The sequence below is a fragment of the Lonchura striata genome, chromosome 20 (genome assembly GCF_050655825.1).
Source record: "Lonchura striata isolate lonStrDom1 chromosome 20, ASM5065582v1, whole genome shotgun sequence".
Taxonomy (NCBI): domain Eukaryota; kingdom Metazoa; phylum Chordata; class Aves; order Passeriformes; family Estrildidae; genus Lonchura; species Lonchura striata.
In genome coordinates, this window is record NC_140722.1 from 2,299,043 (window position 1) to 2,311,108 (window position 12,066).

Genomic DNA, 12,066 nt, shown 5'->3' on the forward strand with positions numbered 1-12,066 from the left:
CTGGGTGGAATGTTGAAGGCTTTGTTCATGGCAGGATGGGAATGATTGTTTAAATTAACCCACGTTTAGTTGGTGTCTGCATAGCTTACTATTGCCCAAATTATCCACCACATGCTTACTATTGCCCAAATCTTACCATTGCACAGACCAGAAGTTAAATCAATCCACAGCAAAGTGACTTCTTGTAGCTAAGCTGTAAAACTCGCTGCTGGATTGGTAAAAGAGATTAGGATTTAACTGAATTAGGTTGCAGAGTTGTAAATAGCCACTAGAAGAGGAAATAGCCATATCTCTTGGATACTAAGGAAGGATTTTTTTTCCTGATCTCTAGCAATGCCTGATCCAATTTCAATTCTCAGCCTGTCAGCCCAGCAGTGCACAAATGACAAGGCTCATTGGAGAAATCTTGTTTTCTCTAAGGAGAATGCAGACTCTGACAGATTGGGAGAGGCCAGTGAGCTTACCTGCTGTGTCAAATCCTGGCTTTAAGAAAGGGAAAAAAATATAAAAACACTTTATGAGGACATATTTTACCTCTCATCCAGTATCAGCTCTCTGTGACTGGTGTGGGATCTCAGTGTGAGCCCAGCATCTGTTTGCTGATCCTGAGGTTGTGGTCCCAAAAGGACCATACAAACTGATAGGGAGTAGGTTTAGCTTGGATATTGGGAAGAAATTCTTCCCTGTAAGGGTCATGAGGCTCTGGCACAAATTGCCCAGAGAAGTGATCCTGGATCCCTGGAAGTGTCCAAGGCCAGCTTGGATGGGGCTTGGAGCAAACTGGAATAGTAGGTGTCCCTGCCTCTGGTGGAGGGGGGCATGAGATGGCCTTTAAAAGTCTGTGTTGACCATTTTGGGATTCTCTTTCCCTTCCAGTAGAGCCTGAGGTCAGGGGGAAAGTCCCAACTGCTGCTGTTGTATGTGTAGCTGGGGCTATGGGGATGCAGTTCTTGGATGTGTTATTTTGTTTTGCCATCAGACTGTGGGTCATCCCCAGTCCTTCCCCCAAGGGAGCTAAGAGCTCTTCCTTTCTCACTGGCAGGGACAGCACTCGCCTCTACCCTGGGGACACGGATCCCGGAGCTGTGGCAGGGTCCCAGGGCTTTAGGGTGCACCATGCCTTGGAGTGGCTCTGCCTCTGTCCGGGGGGCTCCAGCAGCAGCTGAGGGGTTGTGGCCATTTGGGGGGAAAAAACTCCCCACACCTGTTTGAATGGAATGACAGAATGGTTTGGGTGGAAAGTGACCTCTAAAAGTCGTCTCATTTCACCCCCTGCCCTGAGCAGGGACATCTCCCACTAGCCCAGGGTGCTCCAAGCCCTGTCCAACCCGGCCCTGGACACTTCCAAGGATCCAGGGGAAGTCACAGGTTCTCGGGCACCTGTGCCAGGACCTCAGCGTCCTCACAGGGAAGGATTTCTTCCTCATCTCTAATCTAGATTTCCTCTCTTTCAATGAGAACCAATCCCCCCTTGTCCTGTCACTCCAGGCTCTTGTAAATCGACACGTCCCACCTTCCCTGTAAGTCCCTTTCAGGTACTGTAAGGATGGGGTTTCACGCCGATGTCCCTGACGCGGGACCAGCGACCCACGGCGCTCCCGGGCGCGGCCTCGGCAGCGCGGCGGAGCCCGCGCCGGCTCCGAGGGATCGGGGCGGCATCTCCGGGGCGGAGCCCGCGCCGGCTCCGAGGGCTCGGGGCCGCATCTCCGGGGCGGCATCTCCGGGGCCGCATCTCCGGGGCCGCATCTCCGGGGCGGGCCGAGGGCTCGGGGCGGCATCTCCGGGGCCGCATCTCCGGGGCGGCATCTCCGGGGCGGCATCTCCGAGGCCGCATCTCCGGGGCGGGCCCGCCCGCGCTCCGAGCGCTTCCGGGGCAGCGGCGGGACGGGCGGCGGCGGCTCCATCATGGTGGGTGAGGCCGGAGCGGGGCCCGGGCCGGCCGCGGGGGCTCTGTGCCTCCCCGGCCCCCGCGGGCTCCTGCGGCCGGGGCGGGGCGGCCCCGGGCCCCTCAGGCACAGGCGCTGCCCCGCGGGGGCTGCGGGGCTGGGAGCACCCGGCCCGGTTCGGTTCGGTTCGGTTCGGTTCGGTTCGGTGCGTGTTGGGTCGTGTTGGGCTGTGGGTCAGGCTCGTGTCTGTGCGGCGGTCCCGCCCGTGCCCCCGCTCCGGCCGGGTCCCGGCGCCGCCTCCGAGGGGCTTCGCTGGAGGTGCCGGCCCCGCTCCGCCCTGTGCCAGGGAAACGCGCACAGCGAAACCTGCACTGCCTACGGCTGCCAGGGCACATCCCTGAAGCTGGAATCAGTCAGGAAAAAGGCTGGCTTTGGATGTTTAATAGCTGGAGCTGTATTCGTTCTGCTGTGATTGTATTGGAGGCTTCTCCGTACTCAGATGTGTTGCTGCCTATTGCATGTTGATGAAACTGGGGGTAAAATGTATGTCAAAATTTGTAGAGAAAGAAATGCTGACCAAAGTTGCAGAGGGAAAATTGCAATTATCTAATAAGATGTATTTTTTAGGCAAACCTAAAAATTCAGTTATTCCAGATGAAAACGGGAAGATAAAGGCTGATGATGTACATATAGCAAAGGGTATTTAGCAGCAAAATGGTGTTGAGTGTTTATTCTCCTTTTCTAGAGTTCACCACTCCTTCTCCATGTGCTCTCTCTTGTAGTTATTCACCACTTCATTAAAATGGGGTTTGTGTGTTCCAAGAATTAAATACGTAATTTTGTTGTGAGTAGTATTTTTGTTGGTCTGGTGAGCTGCATTGGCTTGTGGAGGTGCTGGTCAAGCCCCAGAGTAGGAATAGGAGGAGCAGGACCTTCCCACATCAGCAGCAGGGAACTGTCAGAGCAGATCAGCCATCTATGAGTTAGATCTGCTGAAGGTGTTAAGAAGAAATTAAGAACTTGTATTCTTCTTTTTGGATACTGCTTTGCATCTGAAAAGGTTTTTTAAGGTCCTGTGAAAGAAAGAATTTAATCAGGACTTAAAATAGTGCTAGTAAGAAGGCAGGAAATCAGATCTTAATTCCTTAATAGAGTTAACATTTTGCCACTATGTTTTCCCAGCATTTGTATACCCTTTCATTTGTTCTTTGTTTAATTTCCCTTGTCTTCCATTTGAGAACAGACCAGTATTCAGAAATAATCAAGAGTTTCGTTAAAAATACTTGAATTTTTCTGTGCTGGATCACACAGAAAAACCTCTGCTTCATAAAGACCAGCTTGGGGTTCCCATCTCTCATGAGCCAGAGCCTGTGTTAGCAACAGCACCTGAGGGAAGTGCTGGCGGTGCTGGGGCTGAGCTGGTGTTGTGTTGGGCTGTGTTGTTGTTGGACAAGGTCTCTTCCCAGGGAACAGGGCGTGTGACATCTTTGTGCCCGTTTGCTGTGGGAGGAAGTGGACAGGGTTGTTCAGGGTGTCCAGGGAACACAGCCTTGGAACACAGAAATGCCCCTTGTAGGTCTCACCTGTCCTGGTTAGGGTGATTCCAGTCTCCTTTCCTAAACCATTTCTGGGGAACTCTGCTTTGCAGAAAGATGCTACTTGTTTCTGTTTCCTTTGATGGGAATAAAAAATGCCAAATATTCATCCAGCTGTGGAAATCATCTCAGGTGCAAGGTTTTCCCACCCTACTACGGATGCCATAATTCTATTTGGATGGGTGTCTTGTAGCAGGAAAGTTGTGCAGAAGGTACTGAAACCTCCTTTGATGGTTTTTATAGAGCAAAGGACTATTGCCTTGGCCTGCGTTTACATTTTTCCTTTTATAAGTTGTAAATTATTGGCAGTGGTTACAGCTTGCAGCCATACCAGCACAAAACAGATTTACAAACAAAGAGTGTTCATTCATTGTTTTTTTCCCTTCACTTCTCTTATTTGTAATTGCTTTTGGCATTTATTTGCTAACAGGCAAGGTCATTTTTCACCCACAATGTATCTTTTTCCTACTTTTTTCATAAATTCCATGTCCATTTTCAAAGATTATTTTTGTTTGACACCTCAATTATAGCAGTCTGACTGCAGCTTCCAGCTGAAAGCCTTCAGCAGGAGGTCTGGGGAGGAGGAGAGAGGAGAGTTCCAGGATAATAATCACAAATGAGTGAAGAAGACAAGCAGATGGAAAATAACTGGAAAGCTCATGCAGAAAAGGTGGCACCAAAGTACAGACACTTGGCTGTATAAACCAGTGTAGGCAGTGGCTTTTTAATCACCCCTGTGCAGCTTTGTGTTCAGCCATGTTATCCCAAAACTTTGGTGGGAGACAAAGAGCAGCTGTAACCCTGTATTGATTTGTGCTTTGTCTTGCAGGCTGAGGTGGAGGAAACACTGAAGCGAATCCAGAGCCAGAAGGGAGTGCAGGGAATCATCGTGGTTAATTCGGAAGGTGCTGTGTCAGCCTCACTTTTCTGACCTATCACTTACTCCAACCACCCGCTTTGAGGGCTGCTGCTTGTACCACTTGCACTTGGCTTAGAGTCTGACTTTGGGAGAGGTTTTCCTGCAGCCCAAGGAGACAGACAGTAGTCAGGCTACAAAAGAAAATTGGTTTCAAATTTCTGGAAGCTCACATGATTATTTTAGGAAATAAATTAAAATAATTTGCAAAAGCGTTGAAATATTTTAGTTATGACAGTGTTTGAAACTGGGTCTGTGAAAACGTTCATCAGTAGCAATGAGGCTCTCACAAGATGGAAATCTTGCTGATGGGCCTGTCCAGAGCACTGCTGGCCTGGCAGACTCCAGTTCTTTAGCACTGTCGTGCTTGTGGTCTCATGGAACTCCTCAGTCTCCTTTTTGAGTCTCTGAAGAGTTCAACAGACCAACTTCTTCAGAGGACTCTCAATACACTGTGAACAGAAAATGGAATATTTCCTAGAAGTAATCCTTAGAAAAGATGACAGTAGGCATATGTGAATATAGTGAGGATCAGATTATGCAGCTTGGCTCCTACTTGCTGCTTTTCTATGATGGTTGAGTGGTTTGTCCTCTCTGTTTTGCAGCTGCAGTTACTGGAGCACACACCTGGTTCTGCCCTGCAGAATTTGGTACTTGGCTGCTGTGTTCTGATCCAGGAGCTGGGGTTTGACTGGCTTTTGGTGGGAGATCGCATCTAATGGGTGGCTGAAGTGTAAAGGAGCTCCGTAAAGCTCTGGCTGAATAGTGTGTCTGTCCTCCAGGCTGGCTATCAGTGAACCAGGGACCTCCCAGGACTGCACTCCTCTCAGGGCTAAATATTGGAGCTTCAGCCTTGCAACTGTGTTATGCAGCAGCTGATGTCCTCCATAATCACTAGTCCTAGCCTGGTGTTGCTCCATATCATTTAACTGGTGTTGGGGATCCTTTCTGAAGTAAAAAGAGTGTCCCCAGTCAGGAGAAAAAACTGCAAATTTGTATTTATTCTCTCTACAGATGATTATTTTTGTTTAATTTATTTCTATTTCTAACTAAAAATTAAAAAGTAAAGCACTGGTGCTACTAGAGGTAAACAGTTCTCACCTACACCTGTGGTCCCACATCTCATCTTTTTTTATCTTGTTTTTCTTCATGTTTTCCTCTTGCCTTCAAAGAGAGCACTCCTAACCCCTGGTGGGGTGGCCACTGAGGTTGGACCTGGTGATGCCGATTGCAGGGTTGGTTCTGGAGGTTTGTCATTGAGCCTTGCTGTCCCTCTCCTGCAGGTATTCCCATCAAGAGCACCATAGACAACTCCACCACCATTCAGTACGCTGGCCTCATGCACAGCTTCATCATGAAGGCCAGGAGTACCGTGCGGGACATCGATCCCCAGAACGACCTCACGTTCCTGCGGATCCGCTCCAAGAAAAACGAAATCATGGTCGCTCCAGGTAGGAGTAAGCAGGGCAAAAGCAGGAATCTGGGAATCCAGCAGGATGTTTTGTCTTGAGATGACACTGTCAGCCTGGAAGGAGTCTGCCTGCTGCTTGTGTTCACATTGGATAATCCCTTCTCTCCAAGAAGCTGTTCTACTTTCTGGAGAGTTGAAAGCTTTATCATTGACCTAAGTTTCCTTTGTCATGCTTGAATATAGCAAATCCCTTCCCTCATTTTGTGTAGATCAAAGTAGAAAGTATTAGATAATGCGTGTGAGAGTGCTGCACTCTCTCATGCTTTGTTTTTCAGTATAAAACCCTAGGATTTGGAAAGAAATACATTCTGAGAGCAGTTTCCATTCAGAACTGTGGACTGAGTGATAAAACAAGACAGTCCTGACTTTCCAGTTCTGGGAAGAGTATTCGAGCACACTTAGCTGTAATCATGAGTCATGGTGTAGAGCAGCAGCAACCTTCTTTTCAGGAAACATCCTCAGTATTTTGTTGAATTCCAAACTGGGAAGCAGCAAGATGAGTGCAGGTTGTTCATGTGGCAGGAATTCAGCCTTGTGCCTGAGTGCTCCCTGCTGGGATGGGGCTGGTGGGGAGGCCACGAAGGGGATGGCAGTTCCCCATGGCAGGCATGGGTCATGGCAGATCTTAACACAGGCTCTGTGCTGAGGCAGCCTCAGGTTTCCACAGGAAGGATGGAAAGAGGAATAAGCATTGCTCCAGATTAAAGACTGTGGCCCCCAGTGTACCTGTGAGAGAAAAGGCAGTGGCCACTTTGCATCAGTGTGGCACGTGCCAGTTACTGTAGTTTCCTGGCACAAACTGGGTTAAATTCAGCTGCCTTGGGAACATGCAGTTTCTAAAGGTTAAGAGTTTTTTTCAGTGAAACCCATAATATAAATGATCTGACACTTGGAGCCTGTTTTTGCTCATTGAGAATGAATGTGAGGGCTCTGGAGTTCCCACAGTGCATCAGAGAGAGATATGAAAATGCTGGAACTTAGTGTTTCTGTGAACAAATAGCAGCAGTGAAAGAATAATTTTCTTTTTTTTTTTTTTTTTTCCTCTCCAGATAAAGACTATTTCCTGATTGTCATCCAGAATCCAACTGAATGATTACACTGACTCGGTCGTTTTTTTTCCTTTTGCCTGCTTTATTTTTTATTTAATGGTAAAGGATAGAGCATTAGTGTTAGCTGTGCTGTGACTCTTCAGTGAGGTTTGGGAAAATCAAAGCAGGTGGTTTTGTTGTCTACAAAAAGAAAAAATGTTGCTTTTTGTATCACAAGTCATTTTGAGTGGGAGCTGGTGAGTTGGAATTGGGCAGTAAAAAATGCAACAGATTCTTTTAATAGCTAAGATAATATAATAAAATTCTAATAATAACCAAAAAAATACTATTCTTTGTATTCTTCTGTGCTTCTTTCACCACTGAGCTCTGCTTTTACACTCTTGGCTTTGAATGGCTGTAAATATGACTGCCTGTCCTCTAGTCCTCAATAGACTGTCTGTCTTATTCTGTTGGTTTTACTTCAAAAATGTCTGGCCATAAGAAATTAAAAAGTGTCACCAGTAACTGGTTTTGTCTTGCGTGTTTTTCTTCTGAAGATTTTAAGTTTTCTCTTAATTGATTCGAGATTTTCTTGAAAATCAGAACCTTCCTAGGACTGTTTTTGTTTGTCCGTTGCTTTCTCTGAACAAGGATTTGGCCCAAGGGCATGTGCAGTTCACTCACAATTGGCTCTTGTGTTGTAGTGTTTTCCTGCCACTTTCTCTCCGCTCCAGACAGAATTTTCATGGCTAAGGAAGTCCATTGATGGCACCCATGGGAAATCTCACACTGTCTCAGCTCAGTAGCCAGTTTAATCTCCTATTTTCCTTTAGTACTTTTCAATTGATGCCATTAAAGATTAAAAAAAACCAAAAACCACATGGTTACTCCAAAATGCTCAAGGGGTTATTTTGGTGGAGTTTTTCTTCAGGAAAAAAAAAAAAAAAAAAAAAAAAAAAAAAAAAAAAAAAGCAGGTCTGGAGAATGCTATGGTAACTGCAGCTGTGGAGATTTTGGTAAAAATGTTGGTGTTGAGTTGGGCACTTGTGGCTTTCAGAGCCCTGCGAAGGGTGGGTGTGGGAGGATTCAAACAGCCAAGGTACCCTGCATGTTTAGGGTTTTCTCTGTGCATTTTCAGACCTGGACATGAATTTTTGGACTGTGTATAATCTACTAGGTGGTGTCCATGACCCTGAAGGTCAGAAATGCCTGTTGGGGTCTGTAGCCCTGTAGCATCAGTGCTTTGCATGTCCCAGCTGCCCCTGTGACTCAGTCTTAGGTGTTGCTGTTCATGAGCTGCTTCTCCCTTTACACTAGGTCTGGTTTAAGCCATTCCATCAAAACAGGGAATAGGGTCTGGAATCCTGCTTGGCCTTTGGTGCAGCTCCTGATATGCAGCAGTTTACATAATGCCTTTGATCTGCAATAATTGTATGCTGCCTCCCAAAAAAATTAACCTCCAGCAAGCTGAAGTCTGGCTAATTGAACAGTGAGGCAAGGCAGAAGAAAAATGTGACCTCAGTGATCTCTCTCTGTTGTTTGTAACCCAGAGAAATATCTCCTTGGAGGTGGTGACCTGCTTATGGATTTTTGCTTTCTCAAGTAGGTGGCAGTGCTACTTCTCTGAACAGTGAAAAATCTGTAGTGTCCTGCATTCTTTTGGACACTTCCTTAATGATAGCTGTCCTACCAGTAGCTTGGTGTCACAGTAGCTTGGGACAGAGGTTTTAAGTAAAACAAGCTGTAATAAATAACCTATTGCAAAACAAAAGATCATGGCCCTTTTTTATTGTGTTGAGATCATAAAACTTGCAGTGAAATGACTGAACTCATGCTATGTGCTGGTTGGTTGGAGGATTGAGGGTTGGTTAGGGGATTTTTCTCAGGATTGAGAGCAGCCTGGCATGAAATATACTTGGGAATTTGAATGAAAGGCTCTTAAGCTGGGTTGGGAGTCAAGGAGTTTGTCAGATCGATCTGGGCAGGGCCTTACTTAGGCCATGTAGTGCCACCTTTACACCAGCACCCAAAATTAATTCAGATTTATTTTTTAAAACTGGCAAGAGGTGAAGCAAGCTGAAGAACAAAAACTATCATTTACTTACTATGGAACGAAGTAACTAAACTAAATAGTAACTAAACTAATAAACTAAACTCAAGTTTATTTGGATTAGGACCATTAGAGAGTCACAGAGCTGTCAGCAATTTCCATGTATGAAAGTCACGGGAGGGTGTCATTTTCCTACATTACCACAAACGGTCAAAAAGAAAGATGGAGCTCAGTTTCTGGTCCTGTGCTTCGTGAGTCTGGGCCTGGTTATTTGTATGGTAAAACTACTGCCAAACTGAGGAAGAGACAAAAATTAGCATTATGGTTCTAGTCCTTTTTCCTAGCCAGGATCACAGGAAGCTTGAGCAGCCTATGCCATCTGCATCTTGGAGCTGCTCTGTGCTGGGGCTGGCCTGGTTTGCTGTCTTGGAAAAGTCAGTTTTGGTTTTGGTGGATCCCTGTCGAAGGCTGATGAAACATCTGCTGTTGGGAAAACAAACCCTGATGGATTAACAAGGTAATGAAAGGGAGTTTGGGGCATGGCTCTGGGCTGGGAAGGGCAGCATGTGAGACCCAAGGATGTGCTACCTCTGTGCTGAGATAAGGCTCTGACAGGAGTGGAGGTAACTGTAAAAGCTGAGCTTCTGAACACCTTCTGTGGATTTGTGTTGGCTCCAGAACCCTCCCAAGTAACTCCTTCCCTGCCTAAGGTGGCTGACAGTGTCCTTCACATACAGGACACAGATGTGTCTGCCCCATCCCTGGAAGTGTCCAAGGCCAGGTTGGACAGGGCTTGGAGCAACCTGGGATAATGGAAGGTATGGGCAGGGGTGGAACTGGATGAGACTTAAGGCCCCTTCCAACCTAAACCAGTCTGTGATTTATGTTTCATCTTGTCTTAGTTACTTCTCTAGAGGACAAAGGCAAAGATCTCACACCAAGAGAGGCTGGGCTAAAGTGAGCAGAGCTACAGCAGCTCCTGGGACCCACCAGCTGCAAGAGAAGCAGAAGCAGCTGGGTGTGCAGGGGCAGCAGCTTGGACACTGCCTTGGCCAGCAGGAGCCCGGGCATCAACACAATTCTGTTGGCAAAAATACACTTCCTTTACCAGGATTACAGGATTCCTCCAGGGAGATTTCCCTCACTGCCGTGGTTTCACAAGATCCAGGAGTGCTCGTTTTTAGTGGTGCTGCACTGTGGAATGCTGGCACGCGGGAAGATCCTTGTCGATTCCGGGTCATGTTAGGACAGCTCGCTGGTGCCTTAAACCTTTGACTGATCTGGGGAGAAGGGGGTGGGATCTCAAATGCACCTCCTTAAATAAGGAGTTTGGCCAGGGACATCAGTAAAACCAGGCAAGAGGGGCATTAATGTGTGCTGAATTGTTCAGGAAGCTGAGGGCTGAAGGAATAAGTGTATAAATTAAATCAAACTATTTGATCCATATCCCATTTCTGGAGGTACACTAACATGCTGAGAAGCTCCAGAGGTCCTATGAAATGGAGTTTTTTCTCCCTTTCCAGGTGTCTGAATAATTTTCTGTGGAATTATGGCCACAGTCCTGCAGTGAGGTCTGCATGGATAAAACCAGGGGCCGCATCATGAAATTGGAAAGACTTTCACATTCCTCTCATTGAAAAGAGGTTCACACTTTATAGCAACAGTAACAAGCCCCATTGCTGAGGATGAAGTCTGTAAAGGTCATCACTTGCCATGTCTGATTCAACATTCCTGCTTTCCCTTCAGTATTCTCTTTTTAACAGGACCTATATCAGAGATTAATATCTTTACGTGTATCTTAATTATGGAAGTGAATCTGAAGAGTTTATACTTCCTTACCAGTATGTGCTTGTTTAACTACTGCTTGGTCAAGGAAAATCCATTATATTGAGCATGTAAGTGTTTTCTTTCTTGGGTAAACTCAGCAAGGAAACAAGAATTTCTTCAATTCTCATTAAACACATATTTGTTTAAATTGGTGACGCAATAATCGGAGCAGTTCTTTCAAAACTGCATTTTTCATGTATTTTTTTTTACCAAGGTTGTACTTAATCCTTTAACATTTTGTGTTTGCTCCTGTTTTGTGCCAATTCACTGTAGCAATGAGACATTGCTCCACACGATACAGCTCCTGTTGTGGCGTGCAGTGAGGAGGGATATTAGACCTGGTGATACACTGACGCTCTGTTTGCAGTTGTTTTTGATTCATTTATCAGCTCCAGAAATAGCTGCCCTATTTGTAGTCATGCTGCAGGCTTTAACATATTCAGCATAGCCATGGCTGTGAATGCAGGAGGGAAAACAACGGGCTCGTTAGCAGAGAGATGATTGGGGTAGATGGGAATCACAAATGTCAGAGTATCTGTGAGAAAGTAGTTTACATCCAGGTTTGTTGGCTGGAATCTGGTCTGAGCTGTTGTGGCTTCATCCCCACACAATCCTTCCTTCTCCACCCTTCTCACAACAGCCACATTTGCTGCCCAAAGCTGGTGGTGACACTCGGAAGATGTTTTAGTGAAGATGTCCAGAAGATGCCACCGCAGGCCGGAGTCACGGACACCTCTGTCTGTGGAGCAGCTCTGGAAATCCCAGCCCAGGTGTCCTTCTGCTGCCTTAAGCAAGGCCCTCAGGTCCTCTGCTCCATCAGGACTGGAAAAAAAGCTTGTGTTTGGGGTCACCTCTGAATAAAGCACCATGTCCCATCGGGAAATGGGGATGCTCTGCCATGGCTCGTGTCACGGCCATCCTCGTGTCACCAGCTGCTCTCTCCCATGTTGCGGCTTGTAAAAAAGAAAGGGGCAGATAGTAATAGGACAAGAGGGAATAGTTTTAGACAAAAGAAGTGAGATTTCGATTGGCTATTGGGAAGGAACTTTTCCCTGTGATGATGCTGAGGTCCTGGCACAGGGTGCCCAGAGAAGCTGTGACTGTCCCATCCTTGGCAGTGCCCAAGGCCAGGTGGGACAGGGCTGGGAGCACCTGGGACAGTGGCAGGTGTCCCTGCCACGGCAGGGGCGGCACGGGCTGGGCTGTAGGGCCCGTTCCAGCCCAACCCCGGAGCGGCCCCGCGCCCCGCGCCCCCCGCGCCCCGCGGTCCCGGGGCGGGCGGGGCTCAGGCCC

The 12,066-nt window shown here is 47.1% G+C and overlaps 1 protein-coding gene across 1 annotated transcript; it reads left to right on the plus strand.

Moving 5' to 3' along the window:
• Nucleotides 1–935: 935 nt before the first annotated feature.
• Nucleotides 936–7,421, plus strand: DYNLRB1 (dynein light chain roadblock-type 1). The gene is made up of 5 exons (XM_085558378.1): nucleotides 936–982; nucleotides 1,584–1,908; nucleotides 4,311–4,386; nucleotides 5,681–5,848; nucleotides 6,918–7,421. Exons 1-5 carry the CDS (start codon nucleotides 936–938, stop codon nucleotides 6,959–6,961), a joined length of 660 nt encoding a protein of 219 aa, XP_085414504.1. The 3' UTR covers nucleotides 6,962–7,421.
• Nucleotides 7,422–12,066: the final 4,645 nt, after the last annotated feature.